General features: G+C 44.6%; 1 protein-coding gene across 1 annotated transcript in view; it reads left to right on the top strand.

Moving 5' to 3' along the window:
- The window catches only part of LOC310702453 (uncharacterized protein), a gene marked incomplete at its 5' end in the record, with an annotated part of 57,960 nt that overhangs the window by 18,850 nt on the left and 21,514 nt on the right, over window positions 1-17,596 (top strand). Inside the window, 7 exons of the mRNA XM_083493933.1 lie at window positions 1,347-1,674; window positions 3,213-3,331; window positions 3,572-3,661; window positions 5,030-5,156; window positions 5,590-5,684; window positions 6,445-6,601; window positions 9,838-9,967. Coding sequence (XP_083350059.1) covers window positions 1,347-1,674; window positions 3,213-3,331; window positions 3,572-3,661; window positions 5,030-5,156; window positions 5,590-5,684; window positions 6,445-6,601; window positions 9,838-9,967 — 1,046 coding nt within the window. The remainder of the gene's footprint in view (window positions 1-1,346; window positions 1,675-3,212; window positions 3,332-3,571; window positions 3,662-5,029; window positions 5,157-5,589; window positions 5,685-6,444; window positions 6,602-9,837; window positions 9,968-17,596) is intronic.

Below are 17,596 nucleotides of genomic sequence, written 5' to 3'. Positions count from 1 at the left end.
ACAATATTAAAATATAGCAATCCACTTCCCACTGGGACGTTGACCACCAACTGCCCTGTTGGGAATGGGTTAAAGTTTAGCTGGAATAGGCCACCTAACACCCCCTTTCACAACTCCTTTGTCCCAAAAGGGGACTTAACAAAACCTTTGAAAGATTAACCTGATGAATGAAAATGCAGAACGTAGAGGAGGTTTGGTTTCCTTGAGAAAATCTTAGTGACATGCTATTTGGTAATCCTGTTATATTAAAGCTTTTTGATATGCTGAGAACTTCAGCTGTAAAGCAAACATGTTTTTTTAAGCGACTGGATGCTGCTACTCCCTCGCAAGTTTGATATATAGTTACCTTCAGACTTCTCCTTTTGCAAATACTATTTAACACTGCAAAGTATGCAGACTTGTTACCGTAATAAAAGTTTGTAAATGTACATGGCAACCCATAAGTACCGGTAGGTCATACTTAGTGTATATGTCTTACTCTCAGGCACTCCTTTACCTGGGAGTAAGTCACATTGAGCACAGTAGGGCTTACTTCTGGGAGTCATATATATGTAGGGAGCATGGTTAATGTTTTAATTGTGAAAGATGGACTTTTCCTACCAAAGTTCTGAGAGACAGGGGTTTCGATATTTTGTATTAAGAAATCCCAAATGTCTGAACAAACATTTAGTTTTATCCTATCTAGAAAGAAAAATAAAACAGCCACATCTAATTTACCCTCTTTGGCAAAAAAGAGAAAGGGGGAAACAACTGGGTCTGATTGCAATTGGAAACAAACTATCAACCCTTAGCAAGCTGCTTCAGACCAAATAATTGCACCCACAGAAGAACTCGCATAAGCACAAATGCAGCTTTCTCTCCCTCCTCTCCCTGAATGCCCCTCAAATCTGGGCCTTTTTAGTTCCATCACTTTGAAAGTGGGAAAGTGGCTGCAGAACTGGCAAACATATTTTTACAAATAAGAATTTAAGTTCTCTGACTTGTCCAAGTTTAGTTTCCAAGTTTATGTGCCTAGGACTGAGCCATGAAAGAATGCATTTTGCTTTGTGTTTTTCACCATGTTTATGGTGAAAGTTTGTGTCACAGGGTTCCCAAAGAATCCTAAAAGAAAAAAAGGATGCACTCTAATACCATTAGCTACTTAACCTGTCAGAATGGTTTCAGTCTGCTTTTCTTCCCCTACAGAGCCCCTGGTGTTGCAATGTCAAGTGATTTTTCCTCTGAGAAAGCACCCTGCCCAGTCCTCAAATATTGTGTAATTTACATATCCAGAAAATGGGGCTGTTCCAAGTCAGCGGCAAATGAGAATGAAGTTTGCAAACTCTCAGAGGTCAATGAGAGCATAGCGTGCGAGTGTTTGTGATTCAGAATTTCTTCCTCTTCTGCTATATACTTTTATTATACAACTTCTGGTCACGCAGAAGCAAATCTGCCTTTTAAAAGGGGTTGTGACAAGACTGAGGCAGATCAACAAGATGGCCCAGAAAAAGACAAGTCTTGTGAAAATAATAGAGAATCTTTATGCTATGCTTAAAGTGGAGGAGAATGAGGAGCTGCTGTTTACTTACAGAGGAGTGCTGTATCCAAAACTTTGTAGTCCTGAGACCTTTGAAGCATTGGAAGCCATGGAAGCTAGGAAGGACGATAGGCTTATTGTTGCTTATCCAAAATGCGGTGAGTATCCAGCTTTTAATGGAATTAAAGGGGAATGGATTTGGTTACCACTTGATATCTGACCACATATGATTCGTATGTTTATTTCCCCCATGTAATCTGGATTTACGGTTTCCCTGTTTTGTTGAGCTTTTCATAAATGGTAAATGGGGGTTTTGAATGCAAAACCTGCAAACCTGAGCAGCTAACTCCACAGTGTATAATAAGCTGTCATGTGGAAGTGCCTTCTATTAAAGTTTGAACAAGGAAACCAATGTTTATTTGATACCCAAAATGAACTGAAATGGGTCCCAGGTGAATACATCTTGGGGTGCCTGGATTCCTTCTTTCCTCAGTGGCTGAACACCCCACAACAGCCAGGAGCAGCGACTCAAGGCCCTCTTTTATGTGGAGAGGAGATGTGTGCCTCATAAGTCCTTGGCTACAACCCATCCTCTATTTAACTGGTGAGGCCTCTGAAATTGAAAGGATAGTCTCTTCCAAAGCCAGGCAGCATGTTACCAACAGCAGGTGGGGAGGATGCTGTGGCAAGGCTGGGCTGGGCTGGGGCCAAGTGGGGAGGAAGCTCTCTCACATAAGAAGAGGGAATAAAAGACTGCAGTCTCCAGGGCCAGCCAAGGTAGCAGCCATTTAATCTGGATTTATCATTTCCATGTTTTATTGTGCTTATCAGAAATGGTTATGGGGATTTTGGAAGCCGTTGAAAACCTACATGCATGAGCACCTGCGTCCACAATGAATAAGCTGTCATGTGGAAGTACCTTCTGTTGCAGTTAGAGCAATCAAACCTGTGTTGTTCCTTTTTTAATCAGGGGGGTCACTTTTGAAGGGGCAACTGAAGTATTGGTGAGGGTTTTCTTTGTTGGCCCTTTGTTGGAGAAGCAGCTCTTGCTTTCTCAAATACCTGTGCCCCCTTTTCACCTTCTTTTACTTCCTTTTATCTGCTGGTATTGTCTTTCTGTCTCCCTCTCACATTCTTTTGTACTTTGTTCACTTTCTTCCACCTTGTGCCACCTTCTCTGCCATTTTAATTCACTCCTCTGTGACTCTAGTTCCCGCCTAATGTCAACCTTCCTGAAAACAAACAGGATACATGGAAAAGGTTCCTCACCCTTAGAATCTAATGTAAATGACAAGTGCTCTTTGTTGCCCCTTTGTTGGATGAAACATGAAGAAGCTCCTTGGAGTCTCCCACAATGAAGCTTTCATTCCAAAAGAATTGTTTCCCTTCACTTTCAAAGTCTTGACCCTTTACAGTTACAGATAGGTAGCCGTGTTGGTCTGCCATAGTCAGACCAAGGTGCTACTGGAAGGAATTTTTTTATTTGACCCTTTACAGTTTGTTTACAGCTTGCATGATGGCGACAGCTTTGTCGTGACTTACCTGGTGTCACCTTGTGACCCACCTGCAGGTCCCAACCTACTGGTTGAAGACCTACGATTTAAGCCAACTGCCATATATGAACATGACTGTGCATTTGGTTGTGCAGCTTATGCTCTTGTGATTCATATATGTCTCATTTGCTTTTATGTTGCAGGTACTAACTGGGTGCTCCAAATGGTAAATGACATGGTAGCCGCAATCCCAAGTTACAAGGACTTACCACCACTAGAAAACCTACAAATGCTTGAATTTGGACTGCCCACAAAAGTTAAGGTAGGGTAAAGGGGGGAGGGAGAGAAGTGAATACCTAGAATCAAAGAATTGTACAACTTGAAGAGACCCAAATGGTCATGTACTCCAAACCTCTTTGTATAGTTTGTTATTCTTCTTCTGTCAGTATGTAAATCAAAGCCCCCCCCCCCATTATAAAGCTCAATAAAAAGAAGGGGGAAAACAACCCCTCTAGATCCTGAAACAACAACAAAGTTAACATTCCTCTAATTCTTATTCTAGGACATGGACAAGCAGCCTTCTCCACGTATTTTTTCTACACATTTTCATTATGATAATATTCCCAAATCTTTTTTTGAGAATAAGGTGAAGGTAAGTGACTAGCTTCACTACTATTATGATTGCCTAATACTCTAACAGCATTTAATCACAATACTGAGTACTTAATATAGGTATCTTAATTTGACAGCTCTTGTCATATTGTCAAAGCAAATTCTACATCAGTTGGCCTAAATCCAGGCTAACAGAGCATTCCAACCCTCCCTCAGACTGGGTTGAGGATTTGTGTGAGGACTGAGCAGAGTTGCTCCTCTGCGCGGATCTCCTGGCTGGTTTGGATTGCTCTCTCCTGCTTTGGCTTAGTTACTCATGACTAAACCCATTGATTTCAATGGGACCTGGGTACAACTAAATCTGGACCCACTGCATTCTTTGCATAGCTGGAGGCAAAGGTGCTCCTTTATCTGTAATCTCTGTGTGAGGTAAGGGACCTTTGAAACTGTTCTCTTCACATGCGGGTCTGATGAGCCAAGCCACAGGATAATGCAGAAAATCTCCTTTCCTCCATCTTCTTCCTCAGAATAGATACTCAGTTTTACTTGGGGGAAATTCCAAAGAGGGAACTATGAAGCAAAAGCCATCCCCCAAGTCTCTCCAAGGCAAAATGTTATTGGAAGCGTTATCTACTTTTGCTAAACTTCCTGCCTTTTGTTGTGGCAGTCTGTTATGTCCCAGAAACACAAGTCTCTCCCCACAACCAGTTTAAGCGAGATGGGCAAGAACAGAGAACATTTTAAGACACCAGCTTTTTCAACATTTCCATTTCAGTTTGCACTGATATGTTACTTTCAGTTCACTATGTCCACAACCTTTGTTCTGGGGATCGCACCTAATGCCAAAATTGCATATACTCAAAACACATTGGGTTCAATGGTAGTTGGGACTGCCGAAGTCATTTCCCCCAGAACCCTGCGCCCCCTTTTAATATTTTTAAAAATTATTTTCCCACTTGCATAAAGCTAAATGAGCTCAAGTTGCAGGTTTCCTCTATATAAATACTGTTGACTTGCAACTTGTCTGCGTTTAACTTGCGCAATAACAGCTTTTCTTGTATGGTGCCTGGCCAGCATGCAATGACACAAATTACCGGTAAACTCACACAAGGCAAAGAGCTCTAAAGCACTTTTCCTGCCACAGAAATAGATTCTAAACTCTCAGCCTTTCTTATTGGGCTCTGGGAAGGTCTCGCATATGGGCTATGGGAGGCTCCTGGGAGAAATTGTGGGAGCCACATAGAGCCTGTGGGAGAGGCTCCCTTCCAGAGCAAGGCACGGAGCTTAAAAGCTCTGCCTTAGGTAGGGGCCAATGGCCTCCTTGATGTGTCAGCTCCAGAAGGTTAGAGATGTTTGCACAGGGGAGGTTCCAACAAAATCTAATCTCTCTTTCTTTCTTTTTAAATAGATGTTGGTAGTATTTCGAAACCCCAAAGATGCCGCTGTATCCTATTACCATTTTTACAACAAAAACCCTGTTCTTCCAGATGTCAGCTCTTGGGATGAATTTTTTCAAATGTTCATGAGCGGTGAAGGTAGGTTAAAAGTTCTCACATTCTGTATTTCTGAAACTTCCCTCAAAGTATTTGTGTAGAGCTTCTGTTCAGATGAAAGGCAAACAAGTTTCAGATCACCAGGACTCTTGATTGCAGGGAAAAGCCCACAGTTGATATTTCTTTTACTCAGACTTGCATCATCAGTAGATGTCCTTCAGATAGTGGTGGATAGCCAGACTCATCATTGATGGGTGATATGAATTTAGGCATCTTTTCAACACCTGATGATTTGTGTACAGATTTTGCATGTCATAAAAATGGCTGGTTTTTATCAGTGTTGGGTTAAACAGAATGAACGAAGTGTTGTATTCTCATTGTAGGATATGTGCAGCTTTTGCCAGCAACTGATATTATTTTGTATACCCCACCCCACACCCGGGATTTGAAATATGCTGTTTGCATTTCATTTCAGTTTGTTGGAAATCCTACTTTGACCATGCTCTTGCTTGGGACAAACATATGGATGACGAAAATGTCATGATCATCACATTTGAAGAGCTGAAGGAAGTGAGCATTCTTTGAAACTGAGATAATGTTTCTTTGTGCCTTCATTTTCTTAGATGGCCTAATCTAGCTGTATGTGGAAATTAAGACAGGTATATTGATGGTTGTTGAATTGGTATAGGGAGAGGCATTGTTTTGCTTTTCTGTTTCTGCTCCCTTTCCCTCCCTCCTCATTGCCTTTAGTTTTCTTTTCCTTAATAAACCTGTAGTTAATAATTCTTTAAAATGCATTCATTTTTTACTGAGGTTTGGAAGTTCTTTCTCATCATGCTGCTTTTCAAGGAATATAAGTTACAGAAACAAATAGAAAGTTCCTTCCAGTAGCACCTTAAAGACCAACTAAGTTAGTACTTGGTATGAGCTTTCGTGTGCATGCACACTTGGGTATCTGAAGAAGTGTGCATGCACACGAAAGCTCATACCAAGAACTAACTTAGTTGGTCTTTAAGGTGCTACTGGAAGGAATTTTTTAATTTTGACTATGGCAGACCAACACGGCTACCTATCTGTAAATAGAAAGTTGTAAATGATGTGCCTTTGCTGAGACAATGTTTCTGTGCTTCCTTTCACGCTGCACTTATTTTGCTAATATCAGATGCACCTTTTTAGGGAAGCAAAGCACATACCTTACATTTATGAATATATTTATTCAGATGTTTAGCCTGCCCCATTCTTGAATCTTAGGGCTGATTCTAACTTAGAAATCTACCTTAGTAGCAATTATATTTATGAAGTCATAACTAACTTTATTGTTATTTTCCAGAATCTTCACGAAGGAGTGAAGCGAATAGCTGACTTTTATGAACTACCTCTGTCTGATGAAATGATTAAATCTGTTGCAGAGAACTCTACCTTCCAAGCAATGAGCAGTAAATCTGAAGAAACACATGGTCGGTTTGCTCCTGTCCTTTTCAGGAAAGGTACTGCAATATTGACTTTATGCCACTGTTGTTGTTGTTTAGTCATTTAGTCGTGTCCGACTCTTCGTGACCCCATGGACTAGAGCACGCCAGGCACTTCTGTCCTCCACTGCCTCCCGCAGTTTGATCAAACTCATGCTGGTAGCTTCAAGAACACCATCCAACCATCTCATTCTCTGTCGTCCCCTTCTCCTTGTGCCCTCCATCTTTCCCAACATCAGGGTCTTTTCCAGGGAGTCTTCTCTTCTCATGAGGTGGCCAAAGTATTGGAGCCTCAGCTTCACGATCTGTCCTTCCAGTGAGCGCTCAGGGCTGATTTCCTTCAGAATGGAGAGGTTTGATCTTCTTGCAGTCCATGGGACTCTCAAGAGTCTCCTCCAGCACCATAATTCAAAAGCATCAATTCTTCAGTGATCAGCCTTCTTTATGGTCCAGCTCTCACTTCCATACATCACTACTGGGAAAACCATGGCTTTTACTATACGGACCTTTGTTGGCAAGGTGATGTCTCTGCTTTTTAAGATGTTGTCTAGGTTTGCCATCGCCTTTCTCCCAAGGATCAGGCGTCTTTTAATTTCGTGACTGCTGTCACCATCTACACTGATCATGGAGCCCAAGAAGGTAAAATCTCTCACTGCCTCCATTTCTTCCCCTTCTATTTGCCAGGAGGTGATGGGCCCAGTGGCCATGATCTTCGTTTTTTTGATGTTGAGCTTCAGACCATATTTTGCGCTCTCCTCTTTCACCCTCATTAAAAGGTTCTTTAATTCCTCTTCACTTTCTGCCATCAAGGTTGTGTCATCTGCATATCTGAGGTTGTTGATATCTGAGGTTGTTGATCTTAATTCCGGCTTGGGATTCATCCAGCCCAGCCTTTCGCATGATGAATTCTGCATATAAGTTAAATAAGCAGGGAGACAATATACAGCCTTGCCGTACTCCTTTCCCAATTTGGAACCAATCAGTTGTTCCATATCCAGTTCTAACTGTAGCTTCTTGTCCCACATAGAGATTTCTCAGGAGACAGATGAGGTGATCAGGCACTCCCATTTCTTTAAGAACTTGCCATAGTTTGCTGTGGTCAACACAGTCAAAGGCTTTTGCATAGTCAATGAAGCAGAAGTAGATGTCTTTCTGGAACTCTCTAGCTTTCTCCATAATCCAGCGCATGTTTGCAATTTGGTCTCTGGTTCCTCTGCCTCTCCTAAATCCAGCTTGCACTTCTGGGAGTTCTCGGTCCACATACTGCTTGAGCCTTCCTTGTAGAATTTTAAGCATAACCTTGCTAGCGTGTGAAATGAGTGCAATTGTGCGGTAGTTGGAGCATTCTTTGGCACTGCCTTTCTTTGGGATTGGGATGTAGACTGATCTTCTCCAATCCTCTGGCCACTGCTGAGTTTTCCAAACTTGCTGGCATATTGAGTGTAGCACCTTAACAGCATCATCGTTTAAAATTTTAAACAGTTCAGCTGGAATACCATCACTTCCACTGGCCTTGTTATTTGCAGTGCTTTCTAAGGCCCATTTGACTTCACTCTCCAGGATGTCTGGCTCAAGGTCAGCAACCACACTACCTGGGGTGTACGAGAACCTGGGGTGTACGAGACTAGTATGCCACTAGTTTGCAATGAATTCTGTTTCTTCCAGTAACACAAGCACCCTCTAGTGGTGCCATTTATGGAAAAAACCAAACCTAGGTCAATGCCTTGAAAATAGTTTTGACCCATTTCCTTCTTTCTCTCTCCCATCCCACATATAGAACCAAAGTTCAAAAGAACTAAGAACCCTTATAAAGCCTCTGTAAGACCATTCTCATTTTCTTGCTATCATTAGAACAAGGACGTCTTATGGTCCACAATAGTTTACACATGTCATACTTTAAATAGGCAAATTAGTCTGCAAAAGTGGAAGCTACTTGTGCTGTGACATCACAGTTTTCTGCATTCTCTCCTACCAATTATATCCAACTATGTAGAGCAGACTTCCTCAAACTTCGCCCGCCAGATGTTTTGAGACTACAGTTCCCATCATCCCTGACCACTGGTCCTGCTAGCTAGGGATCATGGGAGTTGTAGGCCAAAAACATCCAGAGGGCCGAGGTTGAGGAAGCCTAATGTAGAGTAAGAGGCATAAAAACCAGGAGCCCAGGGCAGCTCATGTTTTATTATGTCAATAATCAAACAAGACAGTTAAACTCTGAATAGTGGTCTAAGTGATCTGGGAGTTGGTGGTCCTATTGAATTTGAAAGTTTCTAAGTGGACAAGCATAGGACTGCACAGTCGAATAGTTGGAATTCAGTGGGGCTTATTTGCAAGTAGGTTGGGAAAGGAATAATGCCTAAGTGCTCTAAGTGTAAACCAATTAGCCACAGTATAAATTACTTTATACTATATGTGTAATTTAAACAACACTATTATTTACAATACTACCACATCACGTTTCTTTAACCAGAACCATTTTGACAGGGATAAGCTTCCCGTTTTGTTTATCTTTTTCAATGGTTTCAGACAACAGAATATTTCCACAGATCAAAGCAAGCTTCTCTACTCTTTCTCGTGTTTGCATTTTTCTTGACTGGTGTCAAACTCCCCCTCCCTCCTCAAAAAAAAAATAGTTTTTTTCACCTGCTGCAAAGACAAGAGACATCCGCAGCAGGCGAGATGATTTGAGAGTTCTACAGGTTTACCATATACTGAAATTATAATTATGTTAAATTCTCTTATATAGCTACTAAAAGAGTAGCCAGTGCATTACAAGGAAGTAAGAATGATATTTTAAAAACCATGCCTTAAAAACATGTCTGCCATCATTGTAAGATAATATATTTCATGGTGTGTGTGCGTGTGTGCGCTCGCTTCTTTTAATTCTCAAAAATCTCTTAGGCTTCTCTTGGGAGGAAAAGCTGTGTTTCAATAATGCTGCTGCTGCTGCTGCTGCTGATGTTAAAAGAAACAGAAATATTTAAAAAGAAAACCTTGCAACTGCACGCACAGGCACACATATACCCCTCAAATGTTTCTGTCACTCACTCTTCACATCTCCAAACAGCCCATTCTGATGCATGCTAGTAATTCCTTTCCTTGGTTACTCCCAAGAAAGGGTGCATAGGGTTGCAGAATGAGAAGTATGGCAATACAGCCATCTGCTTCAACATTCAAAATCATAAATCTGATCTGTTAACCTCTATATAGGAAGGCATAAAGAGTGAGATTCATTTTTCATTGTTTCTTAATAGGTGCTGTGGGTGATTGGAAGACTTTGTTCACTGAGGCTCAGAGCCGGGAAATGGATGCAAAATTTGAAGAGTGCTTAGCAGGAACTAAACTGGGTGCAAAGCTAAAATATGACCAATATTGTAAATTTTAAACCTTGGATGTGGAGGTTATTATCTGAAGCCTTTTGATTAAGAATAAAATAATGTTTAAGTGCTGGAGACATTTATGAACAGAAAATAAATAAAATGTTCTCAGTCTGTCTTGCTTTAAAATCATGTACTCAAATTCCTAACATACTAAATGGGGACAGCATGGAGATCAACACATATGTGTTATGAAATATTTCTGGGGTGGTGATCTCTTCTTTAATGGCTTTGGCCCAATTCAAAAGATATGCTGTACTTGTTTTACATTCTGAATCATACAGTGGTACCTCGGGTTAAGTACTTAATTCATTCCAGAGGTCCGTTCTTAACCTGTTTGTAAACTGAAGCACCACTTTAGCTAATGGGGCCTCCTGCTGCTGCCGCGCCGCCAGAGCACGATTTCTGTTCTTATCCTGAAGCAAAGTTCTTAACCTGAAACACTATTTCTGGGTTAGCGGAGTCTGTAACCTGAAGTGTATGTAACCTGAAGCATATGTAACCCAAGGTACCACTGTATTGTGGAGCCAAAACCCACTGTCCCATTTTGGTATACGTGTTAGGATATTTCCGTTCCACCTTAAAAGGGAGCAGGCTTTGTGAGTCAGAGAGTCTGCGCATGTCCTGTTCACAGGATGTTTATGTTTCTATTGCTTTCGTTTTTCTCTCTCTGTCGGAGACACTGACGCAGACAGTCATGTCTTTCTTTGTTCTGATCAACGCTGAATAAAGCTTGTAAATAATGCTCTCCTGAGTGCAACTTTTGGCTGTGCATTATCTGCTGATAAAGAGTGTGCATGAGCTCTGGAATGAGGCAAGATATTTCAGGAAACTCATGTCACTAATTGCTCATACTGCCTGACTACGGGAGATCGATGGATCGTCCGGCAGCCGGCTTGGGGGCCATGATGGACCTTATCTCCCTGGCAGTATCCCAACAATACGCAGTCTATGCCAATAAAACTGACTCACCTTGCAGCAATGTTGCAAAGATGACTGATGTACTCTCTGCAACATGCTTTATAAGCACTTACTGTATAATACTTAACATTTACTTATTTCAACAAAACATCTGTCCTCAAAGACAGCGATCCTAGTCCCACATCTCACAACTGTCTACATGCACGCCATACATTTAAAGCACATGGTTCCCCCAAAGAATCCTGGAAACTATGGTTTACACCTCACCACACTACAATTCCCAGCACCCTTAACAAACTGCAATTCCCAGGATTCTTTGAGGGGAAGCCATGTGCTTTAAATGTATGGGCTGGATGTAGAATCGCAGGTGCATTTAATTCTCACAGCAACTGGCAAAGGCATAACTCCTGACAGAGGCTTACCAGGCAGTGCATGAGGGTCCTGAATGTTTGATTGGTCTACACAGTAACAACAAATGTAGAAAGCTACCATGACAAAGTATGGCAGGTGTGGGGAATTGTTGACCCTCCAGATGTTGTTCCCACCATCCCTAGCCATTGGCTGTGCTTGCAGCAACCTCTGAAAAGACAAACATTCCCCGCACCTGAAGTAGGGAAACAAAGGCATTCTGTGCATGCTCAGAGGCACTTCTCTGTATTTCACTTTTTCAAGCTCAGCTCAAATATGATAAACATGTGTTAGGTTTCAGCCTCTAGTAAATAATATCTTAAAGTAAGCCTTGTATCAATCTGGCTTTGCCATTAGATGACACTGACAGGTTTATTTACCAATTCTCACTGACCCAGTTACTAGCACAATTACATTCTGGGACTGATTCTTCTAGTTTCTGTAGGTATTTTGATTAGTCCGTGACGTGCTAATTGATTTACTATCGGCAATTAGCTCTTTATGGCAGCTTCGGCAGGTCCGGCACACTTCCTCTGCGCGAATCTGCTCCTTCTTCACCGTCACGCCCAGCAGAGTAAAACACAGCAGCAACTTGTCACTCAGTTTCCCACAAACACACAGAGCATAGTAATGTCCATTTACAGCTCTTTTATTGCATCATTTTCTCAGATATTTCCAGGACTTCTCGCAGACATGGCAAACACCCTCTCTCTCTCAACGATTAGAGAGGAACAGACAGGTAAGCTCCTCCCAGCTTCCATTCCTGACGTCAGAATGCTGAGGCATCATGGGAACAACTTAACCTCTTAAGTTCCAACTCCCATACCCCCTCTGCCACACATTCTGACAATACCTGTGGAACATCCACGTAACTCTCAGGTTCACACTGTGCGAAACTTACCAACGCACCTGTGGCTTGGTATCTTTCCGGTGGAACACCCTTCGTTGTGCGACTGGATCGCCTGGGCACAAACTCAGATGTTACCTCTGACTCACTGCCACCAGGAACTGTGTCCTCAGCATCATGGGACTCCCCCTCTGACTTAAAGCGTTTTCGAATCCTCTCCATTATACTCACAGGAGAACTGGGCTCACTCTTGGCCTCCCTTTTAACAACTTGTGGAGATGCTCCACCCTGCTCCAGACCTTGGTCAGTGACCTGATCGTCATCAGCAGACTCAGCCTCTTCTTCCTCCCCCTCAGAACCTTCCTGTTCTGAATCAGAGAGACACTCTGAGAGAACATCACGCTTGACAGCAGCCTTTGACTTTTCATCCTGCTCATAGAACTCAGCGTGTTTGCTGATCAGCAGTTTACTCTGATCACCTGATGGAAACGCGAACCTCCATGCATTCGCTGCTGGCTCATACCCACAGAAGATCATTTTCCGGAACTTGGATCCATCTGGCCCCTGCAAAACTTTAGCCACTGGCACAGATGCTTCCGACCCAAACTTGCGCAAAAAATGAATCTGGGGTTTCCTGCCATGCAACAGCCCAAACGGTGTGTCACCTACCACTGAATTGTAGGTCCGATTCCAGGTGAAGCTCACATACCTGATTGCCTCCAGCCAAAACTTTGGTGGCAACCCAGACTCCTTCAGCAACACCTTTGCAGTCTGGACCAGAGCCTCACATCGGAGCTCTGCCTCCCCCCTCTGATTGGGTGAAGTCACTGTGTGACGTATCCCTTTCTTGCGAAAGAACTTCTGCAAAGCAGAACCTGTAAATTGAGCACCTCTGTCACTTGTGACAGCTTGCACTTTGGTGGCAAACCTTTGTTCCACCTCATCAATCCACCTTTTGATCAGCTGTGCTGCATCATCCCTGGATTTGAGACCATGGGTCCAGGAATTCTGCGTAAAATTATCCTGCATCGAGAGCAGAAACCTTGACCCTCCCAGACTTGGTTCTTTTATAGGACCAAACAGATCTATGTGAACTAGCTCAAAAGGTTTTTCGGTTACCCTATCCACTTTTGGGTAACTGCACCCTTTTACCTTTGCATGTCTGCATGCTTCACAATCCATCGCACATCCACATTCTACAATGTGGCAACCATTAGCGACCTCGGGTAGCGTCTGTAGTTCTTCTACAGAGCCATGAGCTGTCCTAGCATGCCAAGCGTGTACACATGCATCATGATTGGGAATTGTAGCACGCAGTGCTTGTGCTTTCTCAACCTTCCCCTCACCCTCCAGAGACGTTTCCAGAATGAAAAGATCATTCTGCCCCTTTTTAACCTTGGCAAGCATCCTCCCTCCTTTGGAGATTGTGCACACATCACCCTGAAAACAAACCGTAAATCCCAATTTCAGTAGATACGGCACAGATAAAAGACAGTGGTTCATCCCAGGAACGGTACAACACTCCAGCGTTTCCTGTAAAATACGAAAATGCAGATTTACAACGTTAGTTATACATTTTTTCTGTCCATTTGCAAACAGCACAGTTTTCCCGGCCGGAATTGCCTTGCAATTCCACATCTCGACAGCAGGGGTCTCTGGAATCAAGTTGCGATTAGCTGCAGAGTCTATAACGAAACGAAACTTTGAGCCTTTCTCACAGCTGTTTTCAAACAACGCCAGACTAGCCGTGACCTCATACGTCTCTTCCTGGCACCTGGCACGTACACTAGCCTCAGTCCCACGCCTGGCTGTTTTCCCAGACTTGTTGCCATGGAAACCCGACTGATTCCCATGAGAGTTGTCCTTGAAAACATCCTGCCTTGCCTCTCTGCTCCGGTGGGGGCAATTTCGACGCAGATGGTCTGTTGAATTACAAATGTAACACCGACGAACGGAAAACGCCTGTACCGTGCATTCCGCGGGCTTGGCTCCGCCTCTGCACCCCGAGCTCCCTGTGCCAGCTCTGCCCTCTTTCTTGCGTTTCTCTTCTTCGTCCTGCAAGCGTCCCGCCACGTAATGCAGCGTCAGCTGTTGCGGATCCTGAGACTCCAGAGTTAGACACAGATTGTCATAACTCTTGTCCAGAGAACTGAGCAAAATGTACACTTTCTGCTCCTCTGGAAAATCGACACCCAACAGTCTCAGCTGGTTAAACACGGCCAGCATATCAGTTACATGCTTCCTGATACTATCCCCAGGACGTAACTTCATCTCAAACAAGCGTCTGGTGGTGTGGATCTTTGCCCCAGCCGTGGTTCTGTGATGCACCCGTTCCAACGCCTGATAAGCCTCACAAGCATTTTCCAGGCCCTCAACCAAAGGTAGCTGCGAACCATCCAGGCTAAGCACGATCGCTCCCAGGGCCCTCTGGTTCCTCCTCTGGGAATTTCGGGCGTCTGCTATCTCAGCTGCTGTAGCTCCAGCCCCTGGTGTAGGAAGTGGCGGTCCCTGCACGGCCTCCCACAGACCCTTCGCCACCAGCCATGCCTTCAGCCTCCTGCTATATTCTTGCCAATTCTTTCCGTCCAATTTTTCGAAAGGTACGGAATAGGAATCGTGGCCTTCTGCCATGGTCTCCCGTTTCCCCCAGGTGCCCCAAGCTGTACTCACAAAAACACCAGCTCTTCCGGCTCCTGCTGCGTGGAGAAACGATTTCCGCTGTTCTCAGCACTTCTGCATTCAGCACAGCGTCTTTCAGCCTGCTTGCTTGCCTTAGACACAGACCTCCGCTTTCGCCAACTCCACTGCCATCCGAACGCAACTTCAAAGCATTCCAGCAGCCTCTAGTGACAAGTTTACAAGCGGTAATTTATGGGTCCATAACCTGTAGGTATTTTGATTAGTCCGTGACGTGCTAATTGATTTACTATCGGCAATTAGCTCTTTATGGCAGCTTCGGCAGGTCCGGCACACTTCCTCTGCGCGAATCTGCTCCTTCTTCACCGTCACGCCCAGCAGAGTAAAACACAGCAGCAACTTGTCACTCAGTTTCCCACAAACACACAGAGCATAGTAATGTCCATTTACAGCTCTTTTATTGCATCATTTTCTCAGATATTTCCAGGACTTCTCGCAGACATGGCAAACACCCTCTCTCTCTCAACGATTAGAGAGGAACAGACAGGTAAGCTCCTCCCAGCTTCCATTCCTGACGTCAGAATGCTGAGGCATCATGGGAACAACTTAACCTCTTAAGTTCCAACTCCCATAGTTTCCTTTGTAGTTAGACCTAACAGTGCCATTACAATACTGTATATTACAACCCTTCAAGGCTTGTACCAGATACGTATACGTTGCAACCTGAAGCATAGTTCTAACCATGTTTAGTCATTCCATTGACTTCATTGGGTTTTACTCCCCAGGTTAATTGGGGTTAGGACTGTGGCTTGAGTTGTTCAACCTCTACTGATACATGATTATCATTGTTCATGGTCTTGGATATGAATTTGAAGGCACATGAAATTGCGACATTATGGAAACTGAGATGTGGGACCGGCGAACGTCAGAACAGGAGATCACCTGGGAACCCCAGGTGCAGTTTTTGTTCCCCCTGCTGTCCTGGGCTACTTTGGGAGGAAGGGCAGGGTATAAATCAAACAAATAATAACAATTCACATTAGTCGAGCCTTGAAATTGAGGCATGTGTCTGCTCAATGCCAGATTAAGCCACCTAACACCCTAGGCGTGGAAGACAGCTAGGATCCCTAATCCCATTACTCAAGCCAGTTTCGGCAAAACATCCATCCATTCATTTCTATGCCGCTTTATAATTCTAAGAAGAAGAAGAAATCTCCAAGAGGTTTACAGCCCACATCAAACCATCAAAGAAAGCAATGCAAAATAAAACATTGCAGGGGAAAGTCAAGTTATAAAGCATGCATTCAAAGCAACATAATTAAACGAAGACATCACCACAACCGTTGCAAAAATAACACTTTATGAAAGTGAGTCAGATAAAGTTGGATGACGAATGATTCAGTCAGGTATGCCCCCCCCCCCATGCCTCTGAACCAGAACCCCTTTTGAGAGACGGAGTTATAACATCAACCAAGAAGTGGGGAGGGAACTCTCCTAGCGACCAGGCTGGGCGGTGAGGAGACCAGGCCGGAAGTTCCAAAGCCGACACATTCCCGGCGCGTTTCAGTTTCGATTCTCCGCGGTGGCCGCCTGTGCCGGGGAAGGAGCGGAGCCCGCTTGTTGCAGGGAAACGAAAGCGGAGCAGCAGCGCTTCCCGCAGACGGATGAGTCTCCCTCTCGGAAGCAGTCGTCTGCAGAGGGGGCTCCGCCGCTCTTGGCCCGGACTTGTCCCAAGGGAGAAGCAGCTGCCCACCGACCACCCCGTGGCGCCGGTGAGTACGCCGAGGTGGTCCTGACCCCGCTGACGGGAGACGTCCAAAGGTCGGCGCCCCGGGGCGGGAGGCGCGGGAGGAATCCCACCCGATTCCTACTCGTGCCAGCCTGCTTAGTTCCAGCGGGGCTCCTTCCGAGGACGTGGGCTTTGGGCCGAGGCAGGTGGCCGCCTTGCAGGGGCGCGCCGAGAGGGGTGTTTCTTGCCCGGGCAGAAAACCAGTTACTTTGTGGTCCATTGCCCCTTTGCTGCCAGGGAGGGCGAGAGGCACTTCTGGAAGGTTCTTTGCCAAATACTTTTCACGGCCTCGCCCCTTGACTTGGGCAGGAAGGGAGAAGGGCGCGCCGCTGTGCCCCAGGGCAGGCGGTCCTCCTGTGAAGAGCATTGCGGCCGCTTTGGCCAGCCTGGGTCCAGGGGACGGCGCGGGTGACCCTGCTTGGCTTTCCCTCTGCAAGTTTGTTTTGGCCACAGCGTCACCAGTCACCGGGCGCTGTGTTCCTTATCAGTTGGTTCACCATGTCCCAGGTCACAGGAAAGCGAGTCAGCGTTTGAGTTAATCTGAACTCTTAGGCTGGATCGATAGAATTGTCACGACGGTCATCTAGTCCAATCCCATGCAATGCAAGAATCCTTTTGCCCAGAGTGGGGCTTGAACCCACCACCCTAAGATTAAGAGTCTTACGCTCTACTGGCTGAGCTATGCCTGCAGCTGCTCAGTAATAAGGAAAGGGAAGGTTGAAAATTGCCTATTGAGAAGTTTGTAATAGAATTTTTCTTCTTGGCATCTAAGGTCTTCTCTGCATTCTTCCCATAGAGCTGCTATGTTGTAGCCCTGTTGTAGGGGCTCCTGTGATGTTATGTTTAGAGGGAGCAGAGAGAGCCACTCTCCTGCCCCTTTTGGCCCCACCACACGGACTGCTAGTCTGGGTGGTGGTGGAACAAAAGAAGTGTGAGAGAGTCTCTGTTCATTTCTTTTCTTGGGGAAATGCCTTTGCTTCCACTCCCAGTTTCCCAGTTGGAACGCTTCTGAGCAGCTTCCAGTTCTACAGTTC

The sequence above is a fragment of the Podarcis liolepis genome (assembly GCF_965112155.1).
Source record: "Podarcis liolepis genome assembly, chromosome: 3".
NCBI lineage: Eukaryota > Metazoa > Chordata > Lepidosauria > Squamata > Lacertidae > Podarcis > Podarcis liolepis.
This window is presented reverse-complemented; position numbering and strand designations above follow the sequence as displayed.